General features: G+C 33.9%; 2 protein-coding genes across 10 annotated transcripts in view; one reads left to right on the top strand and one right to left on the bottom strand.

The window, feature by feature from the left end:
• Positions 1–26,534, top strand: part of LOC132700053 (bromodomain adjacent to zinc finger domain protein 2B) — a 131,331-nt gene that overhangs the window by 16,774 nt on the left and 88,023 nt on the right. For 8 of the 9 annotated variants that reach the window (XR_009618597.1, XM_060667175.1, XM_060667210.1 and 5 more), the window contains exons 3-4: positions 9,108–9,143; positions 24,974–25,054. The gene's annotated coding sequence lies outside the window, so the exon portion shown is untranslated. Of the gene's footprint in view, positions 1–9,107; positions 9,148–24,973; positions 25,055–26,534 lie in introns of all 9 variants that reach the window. The other variant, XM_060667166.1, reaches the window with a different exon arrangement.
• On the bottom strand, positions 25,674–26,465 carry LOC132708114 (uncharacterized). The gene has a single exon (XM_060680240.1). It carries the CDS (start codon positions 26,463–26,465, stop codon positions 25,674–25,676), a length of 792 nt encoding a protein of 263 aa, XP_060536223.1.

Genomic DNA, 26,534 nt, shown 5'->3' with positions numbered 1-26,534 from the left:
ACGAAATGACTTTCCGAACAACCCAATATTTTGACATGACAATTGTTTGGACAACACCGTGTCTTTATCAAATGTAATATTTACAAATTACCTGCTACTATATATACCGAACAATGACATTAAAACCTTAATTGATGTTGTAGTGGGAATTTAAGTTTAATAACAGAGAGGTATTTCGATCTAATTGATCGTTAAGCAAATTTAATTTGCTACTTTTTGTGGCTGTATGTAAAATATCAAAATTGTCGTCAAAAGTATGTTTTTCTGTGTTTAAGTGTGTAGCATAATTAGAATCTAGACTATTGTTTTTAAACGCTGGTTTATGTTCTACCTGTTTGGCCAATATAAATTTTAGAATATGTAGACACCTGATTTTTGAGATTTTTTACACTTAGTTTTATTGTTTTTTTAAAAAATTTCCTATTGCGTTGTTAGTTTGACAAATGTTTTGTAACCTTTTCACTAGATTCTCCTATGTATGCAATTGTTTTAAATTGTACGTGTTCTGCATTAGGTTTCGGAGAAATAGAGTTTACTGTTGTCTGGATTCGTTTTTTATTTATAATTTTATCGATTCAGTGTTCAGTGCAATTTGTTTAATGATATTAAGTTCTTTGTTGTAATTTGCTGTTGAGAGTATCGTATTAAGAAGTCTGTATATAAAAGAGTGAAATGCAGCCAGGTATCCTGTTCAATCTCGATAGTGTGATCGAAACACTTGTCATGTGAATATATATAATTTCGTGAATATCCGATCTTTTAGTTCTTATTTATTTTCTATTTGGTGCGCTAAAATATCGCTCTAAATATCGGACCCAAAATATGCCCGTCTATGACACCGCACCTTAATTGATTGGCACCTCTGGTTTTTATTTCGTGTATTCGTCTAGAATTATTTAATTATACAATATCGCATGTTTTGTCTGTTGCAACCCTTTCTTTCATCACTCAATAAAAAGTTTTTCAAAAAATTGTTATTCTCATTATGTCTATTTAAAAAATCCAATCAAAACTGCATCCTCCTTTGACACTGTTATGCACTGCGTATTTTTTCAAAACTGAGTGGGTTGATCCCAGAGAAATACCTATCTCTTCATAGACTCTAGTAATATGTTTGCCTTATTTTCTTCATTTAAAACATTATGATATGCGGCATACTTTTTTAGGATTTAATACGTCACCGTTTTCTGCAAATTTCTTTGACAGCCTTGGAAATACCTGTTTTGAAGGAGCTCGGCGCTCTGGATAAGGTCTACTATACGCAAGACAAGCTGCGGTTGCACTTTTATTATTGAGAAAGTATACTTGAAGCATATCGCTCCTTTCACGGGTGCTAAATTCGCGAAAACTCATGTTAACAATACTGATTTGGAGAATAATTCAACCATCAACGTTGTCTACTGATAAATATATTTTTATTTGTCAGTCAGGGCACTCTTTGAAATTATTTAAAAATTTCCTATTTTTGCCGATTTGTCAAAAACGAGTGGACTAAAATATATAATATTTTATTAAACACATATATAATATACCGGGTTTTCCATTAAACAAAAAAGTTATATGTCAGAAAATTGATAGTGTTTTGTTTTATACGTCACTTGGTTACTAACCCTTTGCTATTATTTTTTTTGTTTACTTTGATATCTCTAAAAACAAAAAAGTTACATCCAATTAAAATGTTATCCAGATAAATCGAACGCATTCTACATGCACCTTGTATAGTACGAGGGCTGCTACTTATATTTCTGGCTTAATAATGAATAAACAAATACTTATCATCGAAATTGCTTTTATTGTTTTTCAAAAATATTGTCATACATTGGAACCAATCTTTGAAGAAGTTTTTCCACTCTGATCGAGTTAGCTTGGCTTCAAAACGAGCGTTGTGCACGCATCAACTATTCTTCGGGTGTTAAAAATTGACCACGTAACTTTTCTTTAAACGTACGCGAATAAAAAGGAGTCATTAGGTGCCAAATGTGGGCTGTACGGCGGATGATCCGTCAATTTGATGTTTTAAGAATTCCTTTGTTTTAGTTATTGATTGCCAACGTTTTTTTTTCACATATCTCGCTCATCCTTTAGAACAGACGAATACTGTAAATACAATACATAAATACGTTGTAGCTTTCTGCACAGTTTACGATGCTGTCTAATCCAAATTATCCCATCTTATTCAGTTTTTTATTTGCGGCTAATATTTCACCCACAAAAACGGCCATTTTATTATTTATTATTGTTTATTTATTATTTTATAGAGGACACACTTTGTATATTATCAAAAAAATGCTCGCAGTAGAGGTTATAGTCCTGGATCTTCCGGTCTATGAGTTTTTCAAATAGAGTAAATGGTTTTGGAGAGAATAATGTTTTTTTTTTAACCACGCAGTACGCAGTCAATGACGTCATCGCGTCTAGAATTTTGATATACGGCAAATAATTTAATCCTGGAAAGAACAATTTTGGATTCTTGTCCATAACTGGAATACCCTGTATTTAATCAAAAAAATGCTTAAAGCAGAAGTTGTGACCTTGGATCTTCCGCGTTTCCTGTTTCAAGAATTTTTGCTATCGGAAAAGTGGTTTTCGAGAAAACAGTTATTTCCTGAACAAAAAAATTTTGAAAATTAAAAAAAAATTCTTCGTGATTTTTGATTGCACCTGGTTTCTATAGTTTAGATATGGGTAGGGCCTTTTTACCCTTTGCCAAATTTGAAGTCCATAGCTGTAAATTTAGGACACTTCATACGTTTTTAATGTAGCAGTTAATGTATGGAACACCCTGTACTGTAGGTGAAAACCTTAAATACAGAAGTTTTAGCAATCTTCTAGTCATGGACAATACCAGGCACATCTTGTATATTTTTGAAAATTATCAAGAATAAAGTTCTATAGCATTGGATCTCGTGGACCTTATGGTCGAATAATTTTTTTTTATTTATCCGCAACCCACTCCCCTTCCCCCCAAATTCAAAATGTTGCCAAATTTGAAGTCGATCGCTCCAAATTTTAGACACTTATCGTGTTGCATAGCAATGTCGAAAATCGAGAAAATAACGGTCGAGTATCCATTTTTCCATATCTTAATAAAATTAACGAAGACACTACATTAAAAATAAAATGATGGAAGAGAATCCTAACATTACCGTTTGTTTGGTCTTTTATATTATTGGTAGTGTGGTGTGTTCTGCGAAGGATGATGTTACGTTAGGTTTTTTAAGGATGTTTTAAAAGAAAACTAGTAATATTATATATTAAATTAAATTAAAGAATAGTTTTTTTCTCGACAATTCAAAATAAAATACTTTGTATTAGTCTTTGTGGTCGTATGATAATTTTTTATTCTGTGATTCTTGTACTTTGATGTGCTTTACACACCACCCTGTGGTTTCACTTAATGAAATATAACTGCTCAATAGTCTACAGCAATCAATTTGAAACCACTCTGTCCTCCAAAATAAGCGAAAGCAGACTGTACAAGGAAATATTTTCAAAAATTATCTAATAGTTTCTTGTTTCACCTTTTCGGCTAGTGCTGGTTGGGCAAATACCCAATTCTATAACGACAAAATTATGTATAATGCGTGTGTGAGTTTTTTTACTTTGTTAATTTAAATGTTCCACCAAATTCGCGAGAAGAGAGGCAAACTAATAGCGTTTTGATTGAAAAAAAAAAACGCGAATCCTGCTTGCGCTAAATTTCAGTTCTCTTTTTGAATTGAAGTGTAAACGAAAAATTAAAAGAAAGTTTGTAATACATATGCGACAGTACAGTCGCGGACTTTACAAATTTACTGGTTTTGTTAAATTAACGCTCAGAGCGGTGCGAACAAAATTTAATTTGCATAAAATGCCTCTCGCATGGCGCTTCATAAAAAAATTACCCGAAAATATGTTGAATATTCTTAATTCTAGTTGATTAATTACAGAAGAAATCTCTACATAAATGTATAATAATGATAATAATATGACTTAATTGTAAATGTATGATATTTCACAAAAGCCAAAGTTATACTTTCTCTTTTAACATGCAATTTCCGTATATTGTATTGGATATAATAGAAGGAAATTATGTAGAACAGTTAAGCCCGTACAATATAGAAACTAAAATGCAAAGCAATACAAAAGCGGAGAAGTAAACATATTATTATTTACATCAATTTATTCATTTATAAAAGGTATATAACAAAAGAATATGGGGCAATTCATATAAAGCGATTTCAATTCAACTGCCTGGCCATTTACGAGCAGCTTTTTAAAAGTTGTTGGAAGTAATTTTTAATGCCTAATAGTATACATATTTATATTTATTTTATACAACTCCTGGCTAATTAAAAAAAAATCCAAAAAGCGGATATTTATTGTTGTTATTTACAAATAATTATTGACTATTATTGTATGTATATCGTATATGTACCTATCCAGCTGTTCACTACGAGGGTTACTTGAACAGTTTCCGACCGAACAATGAAATTTTTTCTCATTAAAAAAAATTCTATAGAATTCTATGCTCCCATCTCTGTAACAAGAATCTTTGTCCTCCGAGCGTAGTTTTCAGATGAATGCCCGAAAAGAAGTCGCTTGGGACTAGATCCGGTAAGCAAGGCGGATGGTCAAGCAGCTCAAACCGTAATTCATAACAGGATTTTTTTTACAATGTGACCGTTTTTCCGCATTTCACAAAAAATCACAAAAATGGCCGAAACTTTGGTAAGTAACTATCAAAATGTGCACAACTACGATCACCTTTTCACCGAAACTTTTCAATTGAGCCTCGTATTTAACTACGAGTTTGACAAATTTTTCGAAAAATTTTGAGATTCACGACCTTAATTAGCCCTAAGTATCCAAAAAACTAGCATTTTTCTGTTTCGACAAATATGTGCGTTATTTTTTTTTAATTTTTACATATATGTGCGTCATATCATTCAAGAAAATATTTTATAACAAACGATTACGATTAAGTAATATTTTAACTGTAATATACAAATACATTATTGCAAAAGTTGTGAAAAGCAAATTGACTCGTTTTCAATATTCTTTTACAATAAACAAATGAATAAAAAGATACTCCGGTTAGTTTTTTTTCAAAATTTTGGAAAGATGTCAACCGCTTTATGTTAAAGGTAATTGTTTCCATTCTAAAAAACTAATAATAATAATAAATTCATAAAATAATCTCGCGAACGACAAGTGACTTGGAAACGTCAATTTTAATTCCGAATCTCGCGGAAGCGAAGTGCTTCGAAATTGCAGGCGGGCGTCCTCACGACGCTGCTTTGTCACGAAAAAGTGCGAATCGGTGATTAAATGATCGTTTAAAGGAGAAAGCTCAGATGTGCAGATGAAGTTTCACGTTTTGCGTTTATACTGGGCGGCCACTCTTTCAATGATATTGTGTGGGTAACTTTTCAACCATTGAAATTATACGATTTGACGCAAACTGTGTCGCTAGATACATAATTTCGTGAAGCTGCCAAAATTAAAGTATCGGAGATTCATCTAATTTTACTTAAACAAAGAAGTTGAGGCTCTCAATTTACGAGATGAAGTTTGTATGAAAAAGTTGTGTCCAGAAAACTGATCGTTTGTATTATTTCAATTGTCACTCCATTATATACAGGACGGTCAAATAAAGTGATATATTTTTCAATGGAACACATTTTTACATATCACTGTAAAAGATAAACGATAACATCTTTTATAGGATAATACTTTTTCTCACACAATGTTCAAAATTGAAATATTTCCGGATAGGCTTTGAAAAGACGAATCCAACTATCTATATATAGGTCTGCGATGCACCGTTTTGAATTTATTGATTTTTAATTCTGAAAGCGTCCTTAATGTTTTTTCATAAAATTCCTGTATCGATAACGATTTATTAAAAAGTCGTGTCAAAAATTTATTTTTAAAACAATATTTAACAAACCTTTTGAAAAATAAAATCCACATATTGAATAGTGCAAGTATTACCAAATGATTTATGGCATTTAATAGGTCGCATTTAATGGGTTAATTTAAATTAAGTCAAAAACTTCAATTGTTTTTGTATACTTCTCTTTATGGGGCACCTTAAAAGATATAAGAGAAGTCCTCAAATTTCCATTTAAAAATTCACCGCTTCGTTGATAAGGAGCGCAATGTTGTTATCAAATTAAATTTGGATGTTCTATTTCAAAATCATGCAATATTTTCCCTAAAATTCTATCTCTCCAAATACCCGCGCCATACTTTAACCGATCTTCTGCCTTGTTTATTTATCACAAATTCACAAAGTCGTTCATATTATTAACTCAAACTCAGAAGCTAAGAAATCTAATTAATTAATTGCGTTGATATTGCCTTGGAATTGATGAACATTGAACAAATATCGTTGGATTCTTCTTTTATAGGGCTCTCCGAAAATGCAAAAAATATACATCGCGATTTGATAAAAATACAATTTATTTTTTCAAAATTTCAAATTTGTTTTTTTTTTTCAAAAATGTGTTACGTTTTTACCCTGCGCAATATACCAAAAACCTTTGACACATAACTTGAATCCCGAAGATATCCGGTAATAATAACGCATACATAAATATCTTTGGATTCATCTTTTGAAGAGCTATTTAAAAACGTAATAAAATATGGATCATCCTGTATGTAATTGAGTGACAACTGAAATAATACATAAAAGATCATTTTGCTAACAAAAATTTTTGTATTTATTTATTTTTTTTGTAACACTCATATAGATTTTGAGATACACGGTATAGGCTCGTTTTAAATCTGCCGCTCTCTACAAATGTTTTGGGGTTCAACGATGAAATCTTTAGTATAGCACACTGAATTTTTGTGCATTTTCATATTTTTCAATTTGAGGAGAAAGCTCTTGACACCTTTCATCTAAAACCAAAATTATGGAAAAGCTACGTCGATGATACTTTTGTTATTTGGCCTCATGGTCACCCTAGTAGACATTTAAACTCTATACACCCTAACATACGTTTTACCATTGAGTTCAAAACTAATAATAACCTTCCATTCTTAGATATTCTTATCAATAGAAAATCAGACCTAACATTTGGTCACATCACCATTCGGTCCAAAACTCATCGGTTATCAACTCTCTTGTTTACAGTGTTACAGCTATTCTGTAGACAAACAAGTGAACTCTTTTTGAACCCTGCTACTTTTGAACAACTTTTTGTATCTTGGTAAAGATCATTGGGGCAAACATACCATACATTCACTAGTCCCGAATCACTACTACGAGCACAGTTTATTTAACCCATATTATCCCAAGCATAAAAAAAATACTCTTTTGCTCTGAGATTGTTTATTTTGGTGCACTTAAGAATACATTACATGTGTAAAAAAAGAATAAATAAAAACTCGAAACATACAAAAAATACTGGTGCGTAAACGAACCACTGGGAAAAAACATTAAATAATGTTTTGGGGCACATAAGATGTAACATTTAATTTATACATAAATATACAAAAGAAAGTTCAAATTCGACAGAAAACAACTAAAAGCAGATTGTTTTCCAAATATTTTACGTTGCGTGAGCGCACCACTGGTTTCATTTTTGGTGATATTTTACAAAGCATGAAGTATATAAATGCACATTACTCTTATTACAAGCGTAAATTGTGTGGCTGTGGCAGATTCTACATCTCTTTCGGGCTTTATTAGCGTGAACAATCATGAGGTAACCTGATTATCATAACGCACTTCATACATGGCAGGTGCCAGATTTTTTGAGTAATTGTTTTATCCGTTTTTAAAAGTCGCAAAGCAGTGTAAGATTTAAAATCAAATCAATCTTTTCGTCATCAAAAAACATAAACAATATTTTAAGCGAAGTTTTTCCAGAAAGCCTTACATGATCTAAAATCATCGGATATAGGTGTGTGAGTGTATTCGATCTTTTGAATTCCAGGGTTTTAACATCTGATGAGCCCCATTCAGGTTCAGTAGTTGATGAATCATAGAACTGTTGAAGGACAGCTGTATGTAACTCCAAAGTTCCAACTATGTCAGTTGGTTCCTCAAACTCTTGTAGATTTATGTTATCGTTCATATCTTCTTCGAGGTATCCACTTCGAGTGGAATATAGACCGCGTCAATATGTTCTGCAAATATTTTTTTCACATTATTTATAGCATACATTTACAAGGAATGGAATGCAACAATACATAAGAATACGTAAATCCATTTCCTTTCATTGTTATTGTCCTCATCCATCACGATCTCCTCCATAGCCGCCTCTAATTCTTTTTGAGTAAATTACCTCGAAAATGCCATATTTTACGAACTGTAACGTTCACTGCACAAGGCACGAACTAATACTCAAGAACACGCTAATTGTTGGATGTTTATTCTACATGCGCCGACTTGTCTAGACTTGCAATATCAAAGTTTCGTTTAACAGTGAAACCAGAGGTGCATTCTCGAACCAGTATATATTTCGCACCAGTGTATCTTTTCTGTGATGTAATCTACATGCTATAGACTTAACAGAAATGGCAATACAAATCCAAAATATTATTTTTTTTTTGCTATTTTGGATTTATTTGAAAATGTGATACAAATTTATGTACCGCTTTTGTTAACTTTTGAAGTCATATATAAGATCTTTCCTTTACACATAAAGTTAATACAATAATCATACAATTTCTAAATGGATGTGCAAAAACATTTCATGGATGTGACACAGGAATCGTAGACGCACGACTGGGACAAAACGGATTGATCGAAACTTTATTATTGCTTCATTTACAAAACTGGAAATAATAGGGCTATTGGAAGGAAATGGTATGACCAAAGAATTTGTTTTTTTTTTCTTCTAAAATATTTCACAGCGCGCCCGCGTAAATTTAATTTCGGTAGCCTCAGGGCATGCATCTTTTATCCCATTTAACCTTTAGTGGTGTGAAAGCTAGCCGCATACAATGGCATCGAAAAAGTGGCAGCTGTATGTATACGCTTCTAATTGCAATTTCTTCTTCGATTTTATTATACGAACGTTATAGTTTCTTGAACGAGGAGCGTTGCCTCCGTTCAGGTATATACCGCGACAGCGGATTAACGAGTTGACATTTTTTTATTTTTGTTGCAGGCCTAACCGGTACCCGATGATTTTTCTCCGAATAAGGTAGGTACGAGCATTTAAATTTACTTTGCGCATGTTATGGCAGGGTGTGTCGGCAGCAGTAATTTGTCGGCGTGTTTTTTCTTCTTCCCTTTTTTTCAAAATCCAAATTAGCTTTTAAAATGTTTAGAAATGAACGGTGGGCATTTTGAAAACGAATTGTAATTAGCACTGTCTACTGTTTAATTAATAGTTTTGTATTTTCGAAAATGTTAAATGTATTTATGTTTGTGCCTTTTTTTTGACTTGTTACTTTCGAAAATCGATTAAATCGAATTTTTCGAAAGTATCTGTGCTCGTATAAAAATTTTATATTTCGGTAACGGTAGGTCCTATGGGATCGCCATTGGTACAGATATAATCAGCGTTGATAAAAAAAATTGTTTTTGTCTGCCCGATCTCCGTTCTCGTATTTTTTTTTCCTGAATAATTTTCGAACCGTTGGAGCTACAAAATTGAAATTTGCCTCCTTTTTAATCCTCCACAAGGCACACATCCCTGATCCGACACCGGTATCCATCTTTTTTCGCGATTTTCGACTGTTTTTTGTACCTTGCTATGAAACACGATAAGTGTCCGAAATTTGAAGCTGATACTCGGCACATATATGCAGCTTTGCCGTGACGGAACCTACTGAAAAGGGGCGGGGGGGGGGGGAGGGGGGCTGGAGTGTCGGGAAGTATTCTAAGAAAAATAAAAAATCGGGCGAGTAATAAGGGTCTACAAAAAACATCATTTGACCAAAAAAATTCTTGAACCAGAACTAGTAGAAGATACGCTCTATAAACTTTTATTTGTGACAATGTTTCAAGAATATACAGGGTGCTCCGCAAATTCAAAAAAAACTGGTCCCCCTATTATTGAAAGTTGGCAATAATTTCAATTCTGTGTTTTAAATGTCAGTTTCTTTTACATGACGATATAGCCCATATAGGCAGCTTAAACTTTTGTATTTACGGTTTTTAAGTATTGTACAGGGTGTTCGCGATATTCCGTGCAATATTAAAAAACATAATAAGTTTGTTAGATTGTTTATAAATTTCTATAGACTCTCGGATTTTTCGTTGGTAGATGAACTAATTATATCCGAGAATTTTTGTTTTATCGAATAAAATGTTATGTCCGGTTTCATGAGTGTGTTCTTAAATGAGTGTAATCTTAACGGCGACTCAGGTCTCTACCTGTTACCAATATGGGAATCAGTCATCCGAGATGGTTTTTATGCCCCTCATTAGCGCCCCCCTCAAACAATATATAAGCAGGTACAGAATAAAATACGAGCCAGTTTCAGTCAAGCTCTGAAGAAGCCAACAGGATGATTGGTGAAACGTTAGCTAGTTCGAGTCAACAAAAACCTACGCAGGAGGAATCCAGAAGTTTTATAAAAAGTAAAAATAAAACTAAATATTACTTGTGTCATTTTTTCGTTTTTTTTTGTGTAGGTGTCCACTAAAAACGGTGGTGGTTACAGCCTCGGAATAAAGAATACCCACTTACGTCATACCTAAAAACAAACAACGGCATTATATTCTCGTACCTATATTTAATTTTTTTAGTTTAATGCGTCCAGGTGCACGATGTAAAATTATACGTATTGCGGAATCGGTGAACTGAATTGAATAATTGTTTATTTACTCGAAGTCGATTATTCATTATAAATTTTCGTATCTGCTTATCGACCCGGCGCACACATTACAACGTCAACGCATTCCATAATGAATGTGTGCGCAAAACTAGTTTTAAATTATGACGAATACGGTTCTATTTATGAGACGGTTTTACATTTCTTAATAATTGTTAGTGTCGTTTGTTGTTCCCGTTCCAGGAAGAGAAAGACTTCGTCATACGGCGTAATTTCTCTCGTGCAGATCGTTCACCTTTCGGCGTAATGGGCTGTTTGACAGTGGGAAAAACGTTATTACGCTCATAGGTTATGGGTTTTCCATGCGATGCAGATTTATACCTCGTAAATAATTAAAATTACACACTATGCTTATTTCAGTTTTTAAGACCTTGCGGACCTCGAGTCATTCCTAAATTACAATCAGACTAACTTGAAGCAAATGGACAATGAAAAAACTTATGCCCACGATAAACCCGGGTTTCTCATAATTTTAAAACTTTATTTCTGATGCAGCGGTAGTCATGCCTGCCGAACGACCAAGCACACACAGACCACCGACACATTACCGGGACCTATATTACCGACAACATTCACAGAGCATAAAAAATATAGGTCTAACCGATCAGTATAAAAGAGAGGGGAAGGTCGCGTATACTGTTACGAATGCCATATATTATTTGTGTCCAAGTACTAAAGTAGTGTTATGGCGGTTTAAAATAATGCGTCACACTGAAAATACTACAGTAGCCTATAACGGATAACAGAACTTTATTTATTTAGTAAAGTCTGTTCATAGATATAAGAAAGTGACTAACTGATACGAATTAAGAAAAGACCCAGGCAAGCTGTAAGAATGAAATATGGCCGAACAGGTCCGTACTTTGCTTAGAATTCAATTATTTGGGGTTTTGTTAGGAAAGATACTAAACAATATTTATTTATTTATTTATGTATGTATTTATGTTCCAATCTAAAATAAAATTACAAATTATTTTCATTACCTATTTAAATTAGTTAAAATTATTCACATAATATATTAGTATAATCAGTAGGAATGTTTGGAACTATTTTGTCTTTAAACACACTTTCAAATAAATCAGCGGTGGTGTTGGAGGACATTGGAGTTAACAAGGGGAAAAACATTGTTACGACGAATGACAGATTTCAGTTCATGCCAAACATGTTCAATGGGATTAAATGTACAGACGTATTCCTTTTGTAGGTTCAAGCTTTGTAGAACCTCAATTAATTGCTTTTTGGTATAATCTTCGTGAAAATAAATGCCGTTATTATACATGCAGTTTTTGATTGTTGCTTTTGTGTCACATGAGGAAGGGGTTTTAGTCAACTGTCTACTGTGATAACTTGCGTTATCCATTACAATTACGCTATTAGTAGGAATGTTTGGATCTAGTTTGTTTTTAAACCATCTTTCAAATAAATCAGCGGTGGTGTCTTCATGGTAATCCAGAGAAGAATCTTCAATATTTTTCGCAGACAGAGAAAGTCCATTTGGAATCCAACCATATTTAGAGCCAGCATGCAAAATAGTTATTCTTTTACCTCTTTTTGATGGCGCGTTTGTTTTACGCTTATCAGTTGAGTCAACCCAACCCTTTTCCGGGGTATCATAAGTCTCAAACCAGGTTTCATCCAAGTAAAACTTGGCCGTTGTTGTTCTGTGTAAATCCTAATTTTTTCTAGATATTCCATATACTTAGTTTAAGTTTATTAGTAATTATTCTTATTTCGTGTGTAATACAGCGTGTGTTGAACCGTGTGCGAATTATGCAAAATATGTGCGACTCTAGTGTATCTCAGGAGATGCTCCCGCCCAAATGTAGAAAACGCTATTCTATTGAAACTAAGGAAGTTATAAACAATGTTTATTTGATTCTCATTGAACGTGGTGCCAGCAAGTAAGCATCTTTAGAAGAAACGGCCACATTGTCGAAAATACATCAACTGTACGGAAAATTTGAATAATCCCATTTCAGCGAGGAAAAAAAGAAGCGATGCTGACATTTTCTCGAGTGTAGATGAAAGTATTCAAGATATAATACGGCGTAAAATTTACCATTTATACGAGGAACAAAGCGTGCCTACATTAGATATCTTAATAAGGAGGCTTGAAAAAGATGAAACCGGTGTTGAATGTGGCAGAACTGCCTTATGGGGTTTTAGATTTAAAAAAATTGACAAAAGGCAAGTTTTAATGGAATCTTTTAGAATTCGGAAATGGCGACTGGAATATTTAGAAAAAATTAGTTTTTACAGAGAACAACAAAGGCCAATTATTTACATGGATGAAGCCTAGATCGACACTTATGATACTCTGGAAAAGGGTTTTGTTGACTCAACTAATAAATGTAAAACAAACGCGCCATCAAAAAGAGGTAAAAGAATAACTATTTTGCATGCTGTCTCTAAAGATTGTTGGAATCCCAATGCACTTTCTCTCTCTGCGAAAAATATTAAAGATTCTTCTCTGGATTACCATGAAGACACCACCGGTGATTTATTTGAAAGTTGGTTTAAAAACAAACTAGTTCCAAACATTCCTCCTAATAGCGTCATTGTAATGGACAATGCAAATTATCACAGTAGACAGTGGACTAAAACCCCTTCCCCATGTGACACAAAAGAATAATATTAATAATAATAATATTAATAATAATAATATTAATAATAATAATATTAATAATAATAATATTAATAATAATAATATTAATTAGTATTATAATAATAATAATTAGAACAGGCGATGATAGCGATAGTGATACTAATATGTGAATAATTTTAAGTAATTTAAGTAGGTAATAAAAATAATTTGTAATTTTCTTTTAGATTTAAACATAAATGCACACATAAATAAATATTGTTTAGTATCTTTCCTAATGAAACCCCAAATAATTAAATTCTAAGCAAAGTACGGACCTGTTCGGCTATATTTCATTCTTACAGCAGTCTTTCGTTAATTTGTATCAGTTAGTCACTTTCTTATATCTATGAACAGACTTTACCTAGAATTCCTAGCATTTCTCAAAAATTTCCTGTAATGCCTTCAGACTTGCCAAAAATATCCTGCAGATTTATAGTTTGAATTCTTCCTGTTGCAGCTGAACCGATTCTGGTAATTCCCCACTTTCTGCGGTAATAATTTCTGTAAATTTTTGACCAACCGAAAGGCAATTTTGTTTTGACTAAGGGTGATGACAAACGATAACTTTTCTTGGTTATCATTATCTTGTTAAATCACTCGGGTTTGTCGGAGATGCTATGAGGTCCTCATGAAAGCACAAACTATACAAGTTTGTGAGTGGCAGTCCTATAGAAACCACTTTTAAATCTTTGAAATCAACTTGTACATAAAGCAACACTTACCCGTATATAGGCACATTTTGTTGCTTACGGTTTTGATCACAAACACAACAAGTTTTCCACAAAACACGAAAAAGGTACGGAGAGAATCATAAACACCAAATATCTAAACAATAATGGCACAGACTGTTAGTATTCTCTGACAATAGCAACTGCTTGACTCGGCTCGGATTTCAGAGAATGATTTTACGTTTTTATAAAAATTGTAATTTTTTTCAGAAAAATTACGGTAATGCGACAACCCAGTTAGTTAGGGGGTGACGCATGCGCAAAAGATCCACACCTTCACTTTTCATTGCATTAGGGGCACTATATTTTCTTATAGCTATGTGGAAATAACCCTTTCTACATTCTACATTTTTATAATAATCTGAGAAACAGGTTTTAATTCTATTTTTTTGATCAAAAATTAAGCTGCCTTCAATATTTAATTGACCAACTGAACTATTGGGATAACACTCATAATCAAACAAAAGTATGTTATTCCCGGAACTTTGCTCATCCAAATTAATATTTTTTATGGCAACCTACGTAACTTTTACATTTTTGAAAATAAAGTCCTCAGTAATTATTATTATAAGACCCATTGTTTCAGGAGAAAGTACATGAAAGTGTGTTTTAGACTCATTTTGAATTTTAACTACATCTTCAAATATACTTGCTTGCGAAAATGTATCCAAAAACTAACGGTCGTAGAAAAAGTATAGAATGCAACACGTTCGGTAAACTTTTAAACTTTTGAGTCAAATGCCGTTTTAAATGTTGCTGTATAAATACTACAAACTCAAAGTAAAGTAATGTAAAATTTCCCTGGGAATCAAATTATCACTATTTCCGGGGGCGTTACGAGTTCTGAACTTGATATTTGAGTCAGAACTCAGTTAGGTAGTAGTTTTGAGGTAATAAATTTGTCCCTACAGCAATCTTTGTATTTTAATCATTCATATTGGTAGGCATACTGAAGAAGAATTGTTTGATATTACATTTGGAGTTTCTTTAAAAATATATTTCTTTGATGGTAGCCTGAAATTGTTCGTATCAAATACATATTTGTTCAAATAAATGCTTATCCCCTTTTTAATGGTCGGCGGGGCAATAAATGTTTGTTTGATTCAAGTAAATGTGTTTTCTGAAATCTCACAAGTATTATTTAAGTTACATACACGTTTATTGGTTTTAAAAAAATGTTCGTTCCTTAAAATATTGACTAATTAAAACATTGAAGTTTACTTTCGACCTAGAATTTCATTATTCAGTGGTAAATCTGAATGTGCTTAGTTCATGTACATTTTTGCTAAAAGTTTCGGAATTCGAAATGACATTATGTTGTTGTTGATGTTAAAACATATAAATTCAAAATAAATCAGATCTAAATGTTCAGATTTTCACGAAATTATATATTTTTACATGACAATTGTTTCGACAACACCTGCTACTGTATATACCGAAAAATGCCCATAAAACCTTAATTAATGCTGTTGTGGAAATTTTAGTTCAATAAAGGCTATAGGTATTTAAATCTGATTGATCGTTAAGCAATACAATTGAATATCTCATTTTGTTAATCTCCATGGCTCTCAATAAATTTAATTTTCCACTTTTTGTGGCTGTATGTAAAATATCAAAATTGTCGTCAAAAATGTGTTTTTCTGTGTTTAAGTGTGTAGCATAGTTAGAATCTAGACTGTTGTTTTTAAATGCTCTTTTATGTTCGTTAATGCGTGTCTTGAAGGATCTACCTGTTTGTCCAATATAAATTTTAGGATAAGATCCGCATTTCAACCTGTAGACACCTGATTTTTGAGATTTTGGACATTTCGTTTTATTGTTATTTAAAAATTTTCCTATTGTGTTGTTAGTTCTGAAAGTTATTTTTAAACCAGATTTTGGCAAATGTTTTGAAACTTTTTCACTAGGTTCTCCTATGCATGTAATTGTTTTAAATTGTTCGTGTTCTGTATTAGGTTTCGGATAAATAGAGTTTACTGTTGTCTGAATTTGTTTTTTATTTATAATTTTATCATATTGGAGCCGTTGTTCAGTGCAATTTGTTTAATGATATTAACTTCTTTGTTGTAATTTTCTGTTGAGAGTGGCGTATTAAGAAGTCTCTGTATAAAAGAGTGACATGCAGCCATTTTGTGTGTATAAGGGTGATTTGAACTGTTACGCATGACTGTGACATATATTGGAAGAATATCCATGGCAGGCAGCTACACTTCTTGTTAAATTTCGTATAAGAAGAATTGATTTTGTGAGCTTAATGTGTGTCTATACAATCTGATTTTGAATTCGATTTATAAAAAGTAAGTACATTGTATCTTTGCACCTTTGGATTTTGCATTTAAAAGGCCTGTTTTTATTTTGTATTTTCTGTCTTCTTTATTTTGCATTATGCTGTATTCGTTTTGTTTTGTTTACCCTCTAATAGTATTGTTAAAATGTAAGTATAGGAATTCAGATTTTGTTTTTAATAGAAATGTGTTGATTGGTGCATTTTGTAGTTTTAAATTACCACGTGATTCTCATTATGGTGAAGTTTTTGAGACTATGTAAATCCCCTATTTTAAGGTCATGCAGCACTGATTCAACGCGTATCAGGAGCCATTTTCTTCATCTTCTTCTTCTTTTACTTCTATTGGCCACGACTGCTGGGATCATTCGGCCAGAGCCATTTTCTGCTTCACCGTGCGTTTTTTTTATTACTTTTTATTTTGTCACTTTTCCTAGCTTCATAACGCAATACGAACCGTAATAAAACAAATTACTTAAATTTTCGTACACGCCAGTTCCGATTAATAATAGAAGAAAGCAATACACGAGACTATCTGTCCGTTTTGTATCGATTTCGCATTTGTGTTTTGTCGTTATTAATAGGTGGAGCGGATACAATCAATATATTCCGTGTGGGTTCAAAATATCTCGAGGGTTGCACTTGCGACGGTTCGACGGTGCGATGGCGGACGCTTAAATATTACAGGATACACGGAAATACTTGATTCAAATAGGTTAAGCTCGATTTGAGCATAAGCAAGGTTTGCATATACGCAAAACCATGTCGAATTAAAATAAAAATAACTTTTTAATATCCTAAGTTTCTTTTAACAAAATGAAATGCTCCGTTTGAGTATTTCACTTTTTTTAAGCAAAAATGTAGATAAATCAAATTAAATATTCATCGCTTCATTTTAAAATTTTAGATATTTACTCTCTCTCCCCCTCTACCTTCTCCCTCCCTCTCCCTCTCTCTCCCTCCCTTATGATAGCGCTTCTTTTAAAGATAATAATAATAATAATAAACTGTCTTTATTGATAATCAAAATATTACAATATAAGTAACAATACAAGAGGGACGACGTTGGCAAATTACGCTCTTCCATGTAACCACAAGAACAACAGCACCGACACCATAATTGCCAACAAAATACACACCCCTATATACATCGTAAACAGAAGAAATAGACGCACATTATAAATTCATACCCTTTTACTAGTTACGGGCGGGTCTAATAAACAATATTAACGTTTTTTTAAAGGACTTTATTGTGGGGAGGCATAAGAAATTTCATTAAATAATTTAACTGCGTTATAGCTAAAAGATCTCGGGAAAGTTACCGAAGTGTGTCTCGGAACGCAATATCGTAAACGATGACGGGTGTCTCCATTATGAATATCATTTCCTCTGCAAATTTTATCAAAAAAGTACGATTGGGTCTTATTGTAGTTCAGTAAAAAAACAAAAGTGGCTAACTGAACTTTATATCGTTCCTCCAGCTTGAGCCAACCCGAATTAGAGAGGCATTATGAAATACGGTCATACTTTCTGAGATTGCCACTAAAACGAATACAGGCATTCTGAAGTCGTTGGAGTCTCTCCTTATCTCGATTAAGTATAGCTGGCCAATAGACAATACTGCGATAAGCGACATGGGATAAAACTAACATATCACAGAGTTTAAGTTTGACTTCTTTAGTGCGAAAATGTTTATGAATATACAATATCCTCAACTTATAAAAGTGTTTCCCTTTGGTATCTCGACCAAGAAAATTTAAAAAACATTTTTTCGGATACGTCTTGTTTAAAATGCTGTCAATAAAAATCTATTTGACACAAGAGTTCAATTTTTTTTTCGCAGCCTACTAAGAAGACAAAGTTTTATCGTGATACTGGAGCTGCTCTGTCGGGCCGGAAACTTTTGGCGCTAACCTCGTAAATTGGTCATTGTTTTGTGCTAATATATCAAAACTGACGAATATATTGTCATTACTAGGAAATAATATACTGACGAAATTCTTCGGTCACAAATCCTACGTATTATTGTATTTCTCTGGTCTCGGTGAATAAGCAGTAAGTCCATAAAATGACTAAAATATTATATCTTCATATTAATATGTTTAATATTAATGCATATCAAGTGAATCAGAAAATAAGTTGTAACATGTAATATCTTAATAGATTATTAATTTTATAGTATAAGTAAACTTTTTTTATCTTGGCAATGATTTTTTTAGTTCTTAATAAGCCATTAAGTGTTATTCTCGTATGATTTTTGCATGCCTGGCATGCACGTTGATTTTTATTTTTGGGTTTTACTAGAAGTTTATTAGTCGATGTGTTTTGACAAGACCGGTCGGTATTTTGTGTTTTAAATTGCACATTAACTAATTTTTGCGACGAAAACAAGAGTTATAATGACTAAAAGAACATCACATATTCTTCCACTTTCTGTGCTACTGCTTTGACAGATGGTTTTCTTTATATTGAAAAGGAGCAAGTGGACGCTGTTACTTGAACAAACTAATATATCTGCACTTAAAAAACAGATACTCCAAAAAGAGCCCGAAGACCAGTATTATTTTTCTGATGACTATTTAGTAGATTCAATTTTATTGCTGAAAATGTTGATGTTTCTTCATCCTAAAAAGAAAATTTACAACCGGAGGCTAAAAAAAACCACATGAATACCGGCAACACAAAGAATAGTATAAAAATAGAAAAAGAAATTTCCTGAACAGAAAAAAAGATAATGCCGATCAAGAGAAGAAAGAGAAGAGGTAAAAGTTTTAAGAAATACTGGTAAAAAGTATATAGATGAGAATGGAAACGCCGTTAAAGCTAGAGTAGGATGTAATGTAAAAATAAATTTTCAGATGACTCACTCCATTAAGAACTAACACCAAAACTTCAATGGCCTGAAGAAGTTTTGACCGACAGTGAAACAGGTTCAAAGTTTTCCTGCATACGAAAGTCAGTACTCTCGAAAGACGACGTCAAAAAAGTATGTATCTCTACATGTTAGGGAGTGACATATATCAAACTACTCGAATTTAGGGTCTTTGGGTCAAAAATACCCAGCAAGGGGAAATTGTAAACAATATTATTTGCGGTTGCGGTAAAACAAAGTTCTCAATTCATCGTATTGGCCAACGCGAAGAACTGTTATTATAATACGACCAAAAATATAGTGGATATATTGCTTTTACATTTAAACATTTTTTCAATGTTTTCAATACTTTTTAATACTTTAAAATGTGGTGACCGTGGAATGAAGCAGAAGAAGACATAGAAGACGAACTGATTCAGCATATGTGTTCGGATGCTAATCAAATTGTTTTGAATATTTCTAATTTTATTAGAAATTCAGAAGGGGAAGTAGGAGCAGCAATAAAAACAAGTGACATGACCAAAGTTCCGAAGTCAACCGTAAGCAAAATTGTTGCATATAGGATAGTCAAGAGGAAAGTGGGAGAAGACCATGGTACTTCGCGAGTTTTTAAAGAACAACACGCACATCTAATTAAAATAGAAAGTGTTTTAATCCTAGAAGAACAGAGAACAAAGTTAATTACGGGGTCGGTTGTAAAGGCACTATATAAGTACAGGGTGCGGCAGCATAACTTCCTTTTTTCAAAACTCAATAAAAACTATTGTGTGCATCGGAAAATCTTTATTTATTTTTTATAATGTAGGTACATGTCTAAAGTTTTTATTTACATTGTTTTGAAGATCAAATCTGTTAGGTGACGTCCCTCATTCTCCATACATTGCGTAAACCGATATCTGGCGTTTGTCATGACTCTTGTTAGCATAGCTGGTGTTATGTTGGCAATTTCTTCTTCGATGTTGGTCTTCAAATCTTGTAGGGTTCTTGGACGGTTCACATAAACCAGGGATTTCAAAAAACCCCATAGAGAAAAATCACAAGGGGACAGATCGGGAGAGCGTGCCGGCCATTCCAAATCGCCTCAAAATTGAGATAAGGCGCTCTGGAAAGTGTTCCCTCAAAACAGCCATCGATGCTCTTGAAGTGTGTGCTGTTGCACCGTCTTGTTGGAACCAAGTGTCCCCCAAATCCAACTCTTCTAGCCGTGGGAAAAAAAAATCTGTAGCATGTTTACATACCGGTCCGAATTCACTGTCACTGTAACCTCATTTTCCTCAAAAAACCAGGGACCAATAATTCCAGCTGAGGAAATTGCACACCACACTGTGACTTTGGGTGAATGCAAAGGCCTTTGATGCAATTGTCGAGGGTTGGTGTCAGCCCAGTAGCGCATGTTTTGTTTGTTAACCGACCCACATAAATGAAAATGGGCTTCATCGCTAAAAAAAACAATAGCACCCTCGGGAACGACATCAAGAAGAAGCTCACACGCTTTCATCCGAGAATTGAAGTCACGTTCTGTAAGTTCCTGCACTATCGCCATCTTATAGGGATGAAAATGAAGATCATCACGAAGAATTCTTCTCACAGAACGATCGGATAGTCCAAGGGCAGATGCGTGTTTGCGCGCAGAACGCCGTGGTGATCGCAACATTGAAGCTCTCACTGCTTCAATGTTCTCAGGTGATCTAACGGGCCGAGGGACTCCAGTTCTTCGTTTTGTCGCACTTGCAGTTTGTCTGAATGTAGTGACCCATGTAACAATTGATTTGCGGTCTGGGACGGGAGCCAACGGGGCTAAATTAAAGCGATTCTGAAATGCACGCTGTGTTGCAACAACCGAACAACCGCTTGAAAAGTAGGCCTCAACGGCAAAGGCACGCTCCTCACTATTCCAACGCATGATGGCGACTGAACCGTGTCGGGACAAAACTTTACAGTACCCCCTCTTGAACGAGACCACTAGCGCCCCACTATGACATCAACTGAATGGCGCGCGTTTAAAAAAAGGAAGTTATGCTGCCGCACCCTGTATATAAGTAAGTACAGCATTTATTTAAAAAACTCTCACTTTATCGTACCAGTTACAAAATTCGATTCCGCGAGCATATCAAAATATTGATGGGATACGTAAATGATACTTTGGTAGATAACATTTCGTAGGTGAGGGAGGTCGAGAGAGGTTTACAAACCAGCGAGTCAGAGCTCGTAAAGGCGAACGAACTTGACCTTGCCGAGGTGTGCCCGTGGCCTTCGGCCTAGATCGAGTGGAATTTATTTTGCTGATCTCCGCGTCTGCATTTCGCACGGATAATGAAACAATCCGAACCCTCATTTTTGTTTGTTAATGCTGAAATATCGTTTTTTCTAAACACGAGTTATTTCTGCAACAACATAGTTTTATAGATGCTGGTGTAAATTGTATATATTGTATATATTACTTTTTACAAAACTTCTGGATTCCTCCTGCGTCGGTTTTTGCTGAGTCGAACCTTTTGAAAGAAATGATTTTTCCGTTTCCGCAAGTTGGTGCGATGATACATTTATTACGAAGAAGATCAACGAAGATGTAAATCTTAACCCTTTTTTTGTCAACAAATGGCATCTAATGCTTATTGAGTAAAAAACTTTTAATGCCAATTCAAGGCCATTTAGGGTGATACTTACGTACTATTCTATGTTTGTTGTTTCAAGAACGCAGCATAAAAAAATCTTCAAATTTAAATATCCGACTAGAGAAAATAAAATTGATGATGGTAGCAGTAGTGCCAGTAAACAATAATAATAATAATAATAATAGCTTTATTGCTTAACGCAAAAATAAACAAAAATAATCTTTAGTAACCAGTAAGTAGTAATTTTGTTGTATACTATGCACACAGAATTCAGAATACAGTCACATAAGCTTGTAAGAAATGGCCCTGATCCGACGCCGGTATCCATGAAAACCTTGAACCAGAAGAAGCAGAAGATACGACTCTATAAACTTTTATGACAATTTTTCAAGAATATACAGGGTGCATAAATTCAAAAAAACTGAAAAATGGGTCCCCCTATTATTGAAAATTGGCAATAATTTCAAATCTGTGTTTTAGATATCAGTTTCTTTTACATGACGATATAGCCCATATAGACAGCTTAAACTTTTGGTATTTACGATTTTTAAGTACAGTGTGTTCGCGATATTCCGTGCAATATTAAAAAACGTAATACTCCAACTTTGCAGCTACCGACTTCAGACTAGGGAGAGAAGTTTTAGCATTTAGACTCTTTAAATTGGGAGCAATAAAATAACGCGAAGTATTTTTTTTTAGTTTTTTTGTGGTTATTTTCGCATCCAGAAAAACATCTTTTCTTCCAAAGCCATTCATCCGACCAGAAAAATTTTACATCCGTAATACGTAGGAGACCCGGCTCCATAACTTTTGTTTCACGCATTTTTTTGATTATATACAAGGTGTTTTAAGTTAAAGACCCTGAAAATTGTTCTTTTAGAGAGTAAATTATTATTCGTACAAACAATAGCTAATCCGTTCAAACAGTGTTATAGGCCGTATCAAGGGCTACAATTTTTGTATTTACGGTTTTCCTGTATCATATACGCTGTTCGAGATATTGGAAAAAATCCAAATGAAAATCAGCATTTCTCGCCCTGAATCTAGACGCCATGACGTCATTTACTATTGCTACATGGTTTCAGAAAACAAGTAGTTTTTTGAAAACCATTTACTCCATTGGAAAAATTCGGATACCAGGAAACTAAGGGAATCCAGAGCTATATCCTCTATTTCGAACATTGTTGGAATTATAATATACAGGATAAGTCGTTTGTGGGCAAAAAATTCCGAATTGATCCTAGAAATTTCCGCTTTTGTGGGTGAATTATTGGCGATACATGAAAAACTGTTAAAGATGTGATAATTTGATATGAGCGGTATCGTAAACTGTGTTGAGAGAGAGTTTGAGGTTTCGTCTATAATACACGGGACGCAAGAGATTTGAAAAAATATAATTTTAAATTGCAATTACCGGTACAAATTTTGATATTTACCGAAGCGGCTTCTTTTTAAAATAAAAAGCTAATTCGCGCAATTTACGAACTTGCCCCGCTCACCGACGATTTTTCGAGAGCAATCTTGTTAGAACTATTTTAAAAAAATAAAAAATCGCCTTCGCAAAGGTCTAAGAATTATTGAGCCAAAAGATCCACAAGATCCAGTGCTATAAATCTTTATTCTTGCCAATTTTCATACATTGTGTGCCTGGTATTCGCAAAAAACTAAAAATTGAGTTCCTCTTTCAATAAAAATTGGCTATAACTGGTAGAATGTGATTCAGTAGTCAATTTGTCATAGACCACTACATAGCCCGTATGGACAGCTAAAACTCTCATATTTAAAATTTTCATCTATTGTACACGGTGTTCCGGATATTCGGTGCTATGTAAGATATGGATTAAGTGTCCTAAAATTGCATCATAAGTCCGTACCCACTTCTGAATAGTTGAAATTGGGCGTAATGAAATATAACCAAGTATTTTTTTTTAAATTTTGGAAATTTTTCTTTGATTATTTTGGCTTCCAGAAAAAAACATGATTTTGTCAAGAAATATTCAACGCAGGAAACGCGGAAGAAGGCATTTTTTCGATTATATATAGGGTTTTTCAGTTACTAGTAAAGTGTGGCGAATTTTTTAATTTACGTATTTACGTGTTTTCGTCTATCACATACGTTTCAGAAAAAAAATATTTTCTTGAAAACCATTTACGCATGTAAAGCTAACAATGTATCAATAAGGGGTTGCGGTTATTGGCTGGCTATAAATGTAGGGATATGACGTGTACACCCCTTGACTTTCAAGCTGCGGCCGCAACACGCCATCACCGCACCACGCTTCGATCACCTTGTTTACCACTATTTAATGAAAATAAAAGTTCAAATAGGTGTAATTTTTACTATATATTTTTGGTTTATTGAAGATGCATGGTTATGGACTTTAAACAAGCATTAAAAAGGAATATATATATATATATATATATATATATATATATATATATATATATATATATATATATATATATATATATATTTTTTTTTTGAAGCCATCAATTCCAACCGTAAAAAAAATATATAAAAGTTATTAATATGAGCTAATCAACACTAATTTTCCTAGTATTTACTGATATATTATCACTAATCAGTGTTAATTTTTACTTGGATTTTTGTTCAATTAAGTCTTCATTCTTTTGGTATTATATAACCCTCATTAATCCACGATAAATTTTCAACATTTTCTTGAATCGTAAAACAAGTATTGTCATGCTTAACGCAATGTTTAAGCGAATATTTAAAGCTATGTTCAATGATTACAGCTTCTTTTCATTGCAATGAATGTCGACGATGTACTCGCCATTCAACTAATATCGTTGTTACTATTGACACTATAGATTTACAGCGTATACTAAAATTTTTAATACGCCATTAGAAGTATTTATCTGTGTTAGTTACTTACCTGTAATATTGCCCAGTTTATATGGTTTTACGGGGTAATTTTCGACCTGCGCCTATAGCCAAGCCTAAAATTTGCACTACCGGGAAGCCCCCGTTTTATTACTCCATGGCGCTTAAAAACATGGTTTAATGGGTTTTTTACTTTGTTTCAGCAAATAATACGGTAAGATGGGCTGAACGGACGTAGAAAAGAAGGTTTTGTTTCAAGAAGAGCAAACACCTTAATATCGAAGGTAAGCCTCAATCCCGTTACAAATATATTTTGTTATTCGATTCTGCAACTATACACAGGGTGGCCATTTTTTCGCCAAGGTTGTGCTAGATACTAAGTGCAAGCTACTAAGATTTAATTGATTTAATTAATTAAAATATTTTAGAATACACAAATTCTTTGATTTTAGTGTTCGTTTCCTAGCACATTGGAAAATTGAAATTTTAGATACATGTTTCATTAGATGGAACAAATAATTTATTTAATTTTTAATATTAGATGTTAAACGCAACTTAAAATCTAGAATATCTCATGTTTTACTTTAATGTCATAAAAATGAGATAATTTTTAACTGCGCTTGTTTGGCACTACATCTGTTTTTGGCAGCAATATTTCTGGGCGTCTCAAGACACCCTGGGGATGGATGGTGTGTCCCCTTGGCGACGACGGGTTGGCATCAGCCGACCGTGTAAACCCAGTGTGAGCGTACTCATACTTCCTCTCTTGACGACAAAACAGTGTGCCCTCCATCTGGAACTGCGTCAGCATTACTTCAGATGGAGTGTCGTCCGGACGCGCGTGATGTTCTCTCGCGCCCTATGATCTTCCCCATGATCTTTCGGTCTCCTATTGACTAAGGTTCAGCGAGCTTGTATAAGATTTGGCCGTTCTATCCTCTTGGCAGAAAGTATTTGCTTTGCCATTTTGCAGACGTGGTCCCAATTTGTCGGTGACTCTAACATTTTTTCTACTAGGTTGTCTGGGCTTATGTGACCGAGTATTTGCTCTGCTATATTCCGCTGCATGTTCCATCTTGGGCAGAAAAATAGAGTGTGTTCAACCGTATCCACGTTTATGCAATAAAGGCACTCCTCGGTTTCGGCCAGATTGAAACGTTTGAAGTAGGCTTCAAAGCACCCGTGCCCGGTGAGTATTTGTGTAAGAAAGAAATCTACTTCACCGTGTCGTCTCTCAAACCAGGGTCTTATATTTGGAATTAGCTTTTTACTCCATTCCGCTGTACCATCATCTATGTCCCATTCCTCTTGCCAGCACAACATCACCGCGTTTTGTGCTTCCGATTTAGCGTCTGGTCCATCTTTCTCTATACGGGCTCTGCACTTAACTAGGAGATTAATAGGTGGGATCCTAGCTATCACCATAAGTGCCTTATTGGAAGTTGTTCTGTATGCTTCGGAGACTCTTATGGCTACCCTCCTTTGAACACTACTCAGAATCCTTTTATAGACTTTCTTCTCAACTACTTGCTCCCATATTGAGGCGCCATATAGTAGTATTGAAGTCACTACTGAGCATAATATCCTCCTGGTGCTTTCACTAGGCCCATTCACTTTTGGTAGAAGGCGACTGATGTTGTTCAAGGCCTTGTTGGCCTTTTCTGTTACGGCTCTGATGTGGGCTCCCATGGACATGTTTCTATCTAGTTTTATACCTAAATATCTGACTACTTCCTGACTCTGAACTGTTGTGTTTTCCACTGT

The sequence above is a fragment of the Cylas formicarius genome, unplaced genomic scaffold (assembly GCF_029955315.1).
Source record: "Cylas formicarius isolate icCylForm1 unplaced genomic scaffold, icCylForm1.1 PGA_scaffold_10__41_contigs__length_53128322, whole genome shotgun sequence".
NCBI classification, from domain to species: domain Eukaryota; kingdom Metazoa; phylum Arthropoda; class Insecta; order Coleoptera; family Brentidae; genus Cylas; species Cylas formicarius.
Note: the sequence above shows the minus strand (reverse complement) of the source record. Positions and strands in the feature narration are given on the sequence as shown.